General features: G+C 38.4%; 1 protein-coding gene across 1 annotated transcript in view; it reads right to left on the bottom strand.

The window, feature by feature from the left end:
* Positions 1–2643: 2643 nt before the first annotated feature.
* The window catches only part of CEP162 (centrosomal protein 162), a 90473-nt gene continuing 83254 nt past the window's right edge, over positions 2644–9862 (bottom strand). The window contains exon 27 of the mRNA XM_060168150.1: positions 2644–3023. Within this exon, the coding sequence (XP_060024133.1) occupies positions 2814–3023 (210 nt within the window). The 3' untranslated portion in view covers positions 2644–2813. The remainder of the gene's footprint in view (positions 3024–9862) is intronic.

Here is a 9862-nt window from a genome sequence, read left to right as displayed (position 1 = left end):
TGGGGACCACTGGCAGGCCACCAGGAGTTCAAGAGCGGGCCAAGCTTACTGAGACTAGCTGCACTGGACCAGACTCCTGCCGTGTTCCTGCCTCTTCGCTTTTTTTTGTGCTCCAAGGATGCACACCTGGTACAATTATCGCCCCCCCGCCCCCCCCGTTTTTTGTCCTCTTTTCCACAAAGTCTCGTCTCTTTGTTACTGAATTTACTAACAACCCATTTTATTCTACTAATGGAACTTGGTGCCTCTCCCCCTTTCCTCTGAGATTAATACTGCCCTTCAAACTGATTTCTTACAACAATCCTAGAGAGTAGGTGTTGGTGGGAAAAAATGTTTCCCCGTTTGCACTATTTAAGTAGTGGTGATGGAAGCTTTCAGCAAACCTGGAGAGAAAACTGGACTTACTTTGGTTTAGAGGGAAGGAAATAGGTTAATTTATGCTAGGAACTAATCCCTTACCAAGCTGGACAGGTGCTGAGAAGGAATACATGTGCTTTTCATTAAAGACTCTTCGATAGAAACTGAAAAAGGCTACAATTAACAGGTTCAAATACTAAAGTAGAATTATCCGCAACTTGGATTAGAAAACTTTCAAACTTCACTATTCCAACCATTGCTAAGGGTCTCTTCAAAGTAGGAGGCCATTGAATAGTTATGTAACTACAAAGTGTCCAATTCCAAGTAAGTTTACCTGTTATATAACATGCCTGCAGATATTAGACCTACCCAGTTAGAGCCCTTAGGAAGTGTGAGTGGGAAAGAGGAATAGATGTTTCCATCTTCTTGGCATTTAGTCACAAATTTAGGATTTTTCTAATATAGAATGGGACCCTAATACTAAAGCCTGGATTTCTGAGGGTTGATGGGTAGATACTAGTTATGGAACGCTGTGGGCTCACAATAGATCCAATCAGAAATCTCTGCACAAAAGCAGCGGTGAGAGCAGCAACCATGTATCTTGACCAGGTTCCCGAAGGGAAGGCCTGTGGGTGCAGGTGTCCTACGACATTGTGAGGGAGATGGAAGTGGTAGAAGAGGACTGATAATTTCTGGAGTCTGAATCTTCATAAAAGCTTTCCTTTTCAAGATGGCCTAAATGTGTCCACCTTCTGTGTTCTCATCCTAGACCCTCAGTGCAATAACTAAGGGATGGGCTATGGTCCCCAAGGTTTCTAGTTGTAACTAATAGTTCTGATAGTACGTATGGACCTTTACTCTGTAGGTAAAACTGAAGCTGTGCCATGTGCACAGCTTATTCCAAAATAGAATATGGAGTCCTCATCAATGTAGGATGCACCTTCTCTGTAAGTGATAATCTAATGTCTGTACTTCTTGTGTTTCAGAATCAGCTGTGTTTGTGCTTAGAATGAACGGCCCATGGATAGTCAAAAAAACAAACGGGGGCGGGGTGTAGTTATAAATGAGCAGGTTTGCAAATAAAAAAATCGACAAAAGCACACTCAAATAATAACCAAAATAGTTTATAACTTAAAATTCTTTCACATAAAAAACAACAAACTATAATTAATGCTTTCTACCCTCTTAGGAAAAGGACATTAAAAATTCTAGACATTAATTGCATTGCTTTAATTTCCACATTTCACATTTGCTACCTATAATTTCACTAAGATTTATTTCAACTGTCCTTTATAAAGCATTTCACTTTGTAATGATTATTCTAGAACTGCACTTGCTGGCATGTAGTTACTGAGCACTTGGAATGTGCTGGTCCAAACTGAGATGTGCTATAAATGGAAAACTTGCCAGATTTGGGGGACTTAGTATGAAAAAAAGAATGTAAGAACCCAATTTTTATATTGTTATTTTAGATATATTACGTAAGTTACCAAAATTAACTTCATTTGTTTCTTTTTATCTTTTTAAATGTGGCTACTAGAAAATTTAAAATCACATGTGGCTCGCACGATCCTTCTACTGGACAGCACTGGGCCAGAACATTTGAAAACAAAGTCGCTGCAGCTTTAACTTACCAGTTATCTTGTATGCCCACTATCTGCTTTTGGAAATGAAATTGTAAAACAAAAGAATAATCTGGCTACTTTTATGCATGCTTTTAATTTTTTCTAGTGAACATATATTTACTTTTTAAATGAAGTAAAAATGTTATATTCTGTTTATAACCTTAAAGTTACAAAAAAGGGACTGACATTTAAGACATGTAGCATGAAAGATTAAAACAGTGAATAAATCAAATTCCCCTACTACTTGTGAAATATATTTTTCACTTTTACATCAGGTGCAAAATGAGGCACCTAGAGGTAGGAGTGGAAATCTGGGAGAACACGAGAGTTCACTCCCCATCTACTTGTACAGAAGTTACAACTCTCATCAGAATGATCACGGAAGCGCCACTACTCTAGTGCCTGTCCGAGCCTCTGTGCTCACATTCCTCTGTGTCTCTGTGGGAAAGAGGAGCTGTCCTTCTGGCCAGGAATTAAGGATACACACTTAGTCAATGACGGCAAAGTATTTGCAACTTTGTTTTCTTTGCATATCTAGTGCGAAAGTGAGAACTTTTGCAATAAATCTCAATAGTTCTAGTCACCTGACAAAAAGGGACTTGTCCATAAATTATTTAAAATGTGACTGGTTAATGATTTTCAGTAAAATACACCATTAATGCTGCTCTTTTTTTCCCCTCCTAATCGGTAAAGGGTAATTTATTTTGAAATGTTGCTTTCGTGTTCTGGCAACATACTGTTAACACTTTTTTCAAAAGCATCCTTCTGACAGAGACCCCATCCACTGTCCATCTTCAGGCCTTTCTGTGAGGTCACATGAAATGAGAGTTTCTAGTAATACTCTGGTGCCTTCACTTCTTCTGCCAAAGCAACTGGCATGACCAACCCCTGCCGGTGCAGCTCTCGGAGAACATCCAAAATCGAGTCTAACTCCGTGCGGAACTTGTCCAGCTCACGATTCTTCAACTGTGCAAGTCTTTTCCATTTCTCAATTTCTTTGTTTTGCTCGGTTTCTACTACTTGGTGTGTCTGCTGTATTATCTGCAAATTAAAAAATGCCGAATTACTTTTAGAGTTCATAGTGTGGGTGAAGAACCTCTAATAGCCTCAAAGAGCTCAAGTGGGACGATGCTGATGACAGTAAACCTGTGACCTATATATCAGAGGGGAGGAAGGCAGAGGGAGGGGAGCATTACCTAATGGGCCCCTCTGGGTCAATAAACAGGCTTGTAAGTAAAGAGTAAGTGGGAATTTTAGTATCTAATTCTGATAGGGAGTTATGGAGTTTAGTCTTTTTCTGTTAAGCCATGGTGGGGGGAGGGGGGAAGGGTACCATTTAAAGCATCCAATACCTTGGAATGAATCCAAACATCCCCCAAATGCTGTTTTTGGTTTTTTTTAAGAATTTTTTTTTTTAATTTAATTTAATTTTTGGCTGCATTGGGTCTTCGTTGCTGTGCGCAGGCTTTCTCTAGTTGCGGCATGTGGGCTAGGTAGTTGTGGCTTGCAGGCTTTAGAGCGCAGGCTCAGTAGTTGTGGCGCATGGGCTTAGTTGCTCCGCGGCATGTGGGATCTTCCCGGACCAGGGCTCGAACCCGTGTCCCCTGAATTGGCAGGTGGATTCTTAACCACTGCGCCACCAGCTAAGTCCCTAAAATGCTGTTCTTAAGAACAGTACTTGGGATGCAATCAAGACAGTTTCAATGCAACACATGTCATTAATGAACCATACATTGTAGCAGCAGGAATTATATAGGCTAAAAGCACATATATCTATCACGTGCCAGGCTTGGCTTTAAGCATTTTACATATGTTAACATTTCGTCTTGCCAACACACTAGGAGATATTCTACATATTCATCCCCATTTAACAGGTAGGGAAAGAGACGCACGAATGAACAAAAAATTGATCTGCCCTAGATTCACACAGAACCCATTGCAGGCAGTCACGATTCACACCCAGGCAGGGTGGCCCCAGAGTCCCTGCTCTTAACTACCACACTAGACTGCCTTGCTTATGTGGGTCAATTTTTTTCAACTGTGAAATGAGTGTACCTTGTCCAGTAGCTTACAATACTGTTCTTATAATTTCAAAATACATCATCATAAGGGAATCGTTAGTCACAGGCACTTCAAACCAAAGAAAGCTATAGACATACAAAAACAGTTAGGGCAACAAAGCCAATAATGTTGCCAAACATTACACCCGCTGGACCTCTGCAATAAAATTTTTTTTTAATTTATTTATTTTTGGTTGCATTGGGTCTTCGTTGCTGCGCAGTGTGCGGGCTTCTCACTGCGGTGGCTTCTAGTTGTGGCACGTGGGCTCAGTAGTTGTGGCGCACAGGCTTAGTTGCTCCACAGCATGTGGGATCTTCCCAGACCGGGGCTCGAACCCATGTCCCCTGCATTGGCAGGCGGATTCTTAACCACTGTGCCATCAGGGAATCCCAATAAAATTTTCGTTTATAATTCTGCCTGGCTACAGAGTAACTTCATAATTCTAAAATGAAAGAATTTCAGAAGTACTGTATAAACACGTGCTTGAGTTAAGCGGAATACAAAATGCTGTATGAATTTTCAATTCTAAGTTTTAAACTTTGAAAATTTTGGATGTCTATTATATATTGAAATTCAGCATTTAACCAGAACTAACATAACACTGTATAAGTTTAAGGTATACAGTGTAGTGACATGACATATGTAAAGGCTGTGAAATGACTACCACAGTAAGTTTAGTTAACATCTGTCACCTCACGTAAGTTTCAAAATCTTGTACTGGAAGTTTTAACCTTCTGACCACCTTCCCCCATTTCCCCCGCACCCTGCCTCTGGCAACTGCCAATCTGATCTTTGTTGCAGCGTGTTTGGGGTTGTTTAGAGTACACATGTAAGATTACATAGAATCTGTATTTCTCTGTCTTAACATAAAGCCCTCAAGGTCCATCCATGTTGTTGCGAGTGGCAGGGTTTCCTTTTTTTTTTTTTAATGGCTGAATACCATTCCATTGTATGTATATATAATATATCACATTTTCTTTACCCATTCACCCACTGATGGACACTTAACATTATTTCCGTGTCTTGGCTGATGTAAATAATGCTTCAATGAGCACTGGCTGCACCAATTTACAGTCCCACCAACAGTGCACATGGGTTCCTTTTTCTCCACATCCTCATCAATACTTGTTACTTCTGTGTTTTTGATAATAGCCCTTCTTTCTGATATAGCTCACTGTGGGTTTGACTTGCATTTCCCTAATGATTAGTGATGCTGAACACCTTTTGATGTAGCTGTTGGCCATTTAAATATCTTCTTTGTAATAACGTATATTCAGGTCCTTTGCCCATTTTTAATTTTTTTTTTTTTTTTGCTCTTGAGTTGTGCGAGTCCCTTGAATATTTTGGATATTCGCTCCTTATCAGATGTGTGGTTTACAAATATTTTCTCCCACTTCATAGGTTGCCTTTTCATCACGTTGATTATTTCTTTGGTTGTGCAGGCTTTTTTAGTTAGATGTAGTCCCATTTGTTTATTTCACTGCTTGTGTTTCAGGTGTCATATCCACAAAGGATGTATGCCAAGACATGTCAGGGAATGTTCCCCCTATATTTTATTCTAGGAATTTTATGGTTTCTGGTCTTACTTCTCTAATCCATTTAGGATTAATATTTGTGTGTGGTGTAAGGTAACGGTCTAGTTTCAGTCTTTTGCATGTGAATATCAAATTTTCCCACAACCATTTATAGAAGAAACTGTCTTTTGTCCAAAGAGTATTCTTGGCTCCCTTATCAAATATGTATGCATGGATTTATTTCTGGGTTCTTGATGTGATTCCATTGGTCTATGTGTCTATTTTTAATGCCAGGACCATACTGTTTTGATTACTACAGTTATATATTTGTATAATATAGTTTGAAATTAGGAAACGAGATGCTTCCAGCTTTGTTCTTCTTTCTTAGGATTACTTTGGCTATTTGTGGTCTTTTGTGGTTCCATACAAATTTCAGATTGTTTTTTCTATTACTGTAAAAAATGCCATTGGAATCTTGACAGGGATTGTAGTGAATCTATAGATGGCTTTGGACATTTTAACAATATCAATTCTTCTAATCCATGAACATTGAATACCTTTCTATTTGTGTCTTCTTCAATTTCTTTTATCACTGTCTTATAGTTATCACTGTACAGATCTTTTATCTCCTTAGATAAATTTATTTCCAAGTATTTTATTGTTTTTGATATTATTGTAAATAGAATTGTTTTATTTTTCAGATAATTTGTTGCTAGTATATAGAAACATTACTGATTTTTGTATACTGATTTTGGTATCCTGCAACTTTACAGTATTTGTTGACCAGCGGTTTTTAGGTGGAGTCTTTAGGATTTTCTATATATAAAATAATGTCATTCACAGAGACAATTTTATTTCACCCTTTCCAATTCTAATGCCTTTATTTTTCTTGACTGATTGCTCTGGCTAAGGCTTCTAGTACTATGCTGAATAAAAGTGGTGAGAGTGAGCATTTTTTTCTTGTTCCTGATCTTAGCAGAAAAGCTTCCAGTCTCTCACCACTGAGTATGATGTTAGCTGTGGTCTTGTTATCTATGGACTTTATTATGTTGAGGTACATTCATTTTATACCTAATCTGTTAAGACTTTTTTTTTTTTTACCATGAATGAGTGTTTAATATTGTCAAATGTTCTTTCTACACTGATTGAGATGATCATATGATTTTTATCTTTCAGTTAATGTGGTGTATCACATTTATTGATCTGCATATGCTAAAGCATCCCAGGAATGAATCTCACTTGAACATGGTGTATGATCCTTTTAATGTGCTGTTGAATTTGGTTTGCTAATTTTTTTTTAAACAAGGAATATATGCCTTTTTGGAAATAATTATATCCTGATACGGTCATCTTCTAGTCATTTTCTATACACTGACAGTGGTAATACTGGTAGTATAAGTATGCCTTGGTGCAGGTGGGTCATGAAGGCTTCCCCTCATAGTCACTATAATAGAACTCAGAGCTGAGAGCAGCTTCCAAATAGAAAGGAAAAACACAGGTTTAAAAGGTCCCTTTCACAAGTGCTATAAGCATTAAATTTGTTCTGTAATTTCAATTCTGAAAAAAACCCACAAAACCAAAAAACATTACCCTGTAGCTTCTTACAAGCATCTGTACTGTTAATCTAGGAAATAAGTCTCTCCAGAAGATGCAAAGGTTTCACTATATGTGCTGCTAGAGCAGCCTTTTGACTTCACTGTTCCTTTTTTATTTTTTTAACTTTATTGGAGTATAGTTGATTTACAATGTTGTGTTAGTTTCAGGTGTACAGCAAAGTGATTCATTTATATATTTATACATATATTCTTTTTTTTCAGATTCTTTTCCCATATAGGTTATTACAGAATATTGAGTAGCGTTCCCTGTGCTATACAGTAGGTCCTTGTTGTTATCTATTTTATATATAGTAGTGTATATATGTTAATCCCAAACTCCTAATTTATCCCTCCCCAACACATTTCCCCTTTGGTAACCATAAGTTTGTTTTTTGAAATCTGTGAGTCTGTTTCTGTTTTGTAAGTAAGTTCATTTGTATCATTTTTTAAAAAAAATTAGATTCCAGGGCTTCCCTGGTGGCGCAGTGGTTGAGAGTCCGCCTGCCGATGCAGGGGACACGGGTTCGTGCCCCGTTCCGGGAAGATCCCCCATGCCGCGGAGCGGCTGGGCTCGTGAGCCATGGCCGCTGAGCCTGTGCGTCCGGAGCCTGTGCTCCGCAATGGGGGAGGCCACAACAGTGAGAGGCCCGCGTACCGCAAAAAAAAAAAAAAAAAAAAAAAAAATTAGATTCCACATGAGTGATATATGATATTTGTCTTGGACTCATTTCACTTAGTCTGATAATCTCTAGGTCCATCCATGTTGCTACAAATGGTATTATTTTGTTCTTTTTTATGGCTAAGTAATATTCCACCATATATATATATATATATATATATATATATATATATATATATATATATATATGCGCCACGACTTCTTTATCCATTCCGCTGTCAGTGGAGATTAAGGTTGCTTCCATGTCTTGACTATTGTAAATAATGCTGCTATGAACACTGGGCTGCATGTATCTTTTCAAATTAGTTTCCTCTGGATATATGCCCAGCAGTGGGATTGCTGGGTCATTATGATAACTCTATTTTTAGTTTTTTAAGGAACCTCCATACTGTTCTCCAGAGTGGTTGTACCAATTTACATTCCCACCGACAGTGTAGGAGGGTCCTGTCCCCTTTTCTCCACACCCTCCCCAGCATTTATTGTTCATAGACTTTTTGATGATGGCCTTTCTGACTGGTGTGAGGTGATACCTTATTGTGGTTTTGATTGGCATTTCTCATGTTGAGCATATTTTCATGTGCTTTTTGGCCATCTGTATGTCTTCTTTGTCTATTTAGATCTTCTGTCCATTTTTTTTTATTGGGTTGTTGGGTTTTTTTGATATAGACCTGCATAACCTGTTTGTATATTTTGGAGATTAATCCCTTGCCAGTCACTTCGTTTGCAAATATTTTCTCCCATTCTGTGGGTTGTCTTTTTGTTTAGTTTATGGTTTCCTTGGCTGTGCAAAAGCTTTTAAGTTTAATTAGGTCCTATTTGTTTACATTTGTTTTTATTTCCATTATTCTAGGAAACAGATTCAAAAAGGCATTGCTGCAATTCATGTCAAAGAGTGTTCTGCCTATGTATTCCTCTAAGAGGTTTATAGTATCTGGTCTTTAATTCATTTTGAGTTTATTTTTGTATATGATGTTAGAGAATGGTCTAATTTCATTCTTTTACATGTAGCTGTCCGGTTTTCCCAGCACCACTTATTGAAGAGACTTTCTTTTCTCCATTGTATATTCTTGCCTCCGTTGTCATAGATTAATTGACCACATGTGTGTGGGCTTATTTCTGGGCTCTCCATCCTGTTCCATTGACCTATGTACCAGTACCACCTTGTTTTGATGACTGTGGCTTTGTTGTATAGTCTGAAGTCAGGGAGCATGATTCTGCTAGCTCTGTTCTTCTTTCTCAAGATTGTTTTGGCTATTTGAGGTCTTCTGTGTTTCCATACAAATTTTAAAAGTTTTCGTTCTAGTTCTGTGAAAAACGCATTTTGATAATGCATTTATTTGACAAGGATTGCAATGAATCTGTAGATTACCTTGGGTAGTATAGTTGTTTTGACAGTATTGATTCTTCCAATCCAAGAACATGGTATATCTTTCCAACAGGTTTAGTCATCTTCAATTTCTTTTGTAGACTTTTGGTTTGCAGTTACTATGAGGTTTTGATATCGCAGTCTATATATATACAAGATTGTTTTAAGTTGCTGGTCTCTTAATTGCAAATACATTTCTAATATCCTGAATTTGTACTCTCCTCTTCTCAACAACTGCTGGTTCTGATATCATATTTGTGTGTGGATGATTTCCTACCTTTACTTATATTTGCCTTTACTGGTGAGCTTTCCCATTCGTAATTTTCTTGTCTCTAGTTGGGGCCTTTTCTTTTCTGCCTAGATAAGTTCCTTTTGTATTTGTTGTAAAGCTGGTTTGGTGGTGCTGAATTCTTAGCTTTTGCTTGTCTGTAAAACTTTTGATTTCTCCGTTGACTCTAAATGAGAGCCCTGCTGGGTAGAGTATTCTTGGTTGTAGGTTTCTCCCTTTCATCACTTTAAATATATAGTGCCACTCCCGGGCTTCCCTGGTGGCGCAGTGGTTGGGAGTCTGCCTGCCGATGCAGGGGACATGGGTTCGTGCCCTGGTCCGGGAGGATCCCACGTGCCGCGGAGCGGCTGGGCCCGTGAGCCATGGCTGCTGGGCC

The sequence above is a fragment of the Lagenorhynchus albirostris genome, chromosome 12 (genome assembly GCF_949774975.1).
Source record: "Lagenorhynchus albirostris chromosome 12, mLagAlb1.1, whole genome shotgun sequence".
NCBI lineage: Eukaryota > Metazoa > Chordata > Mammalia > Artiodactyla > Delphinidae > Lagenorhynchus > Lagenorhynchus albirostris.
Note: the sequence above shows the minus strand (reverse complement) of the source record. Positions and strands in the feature narration are given on the sequence as shown.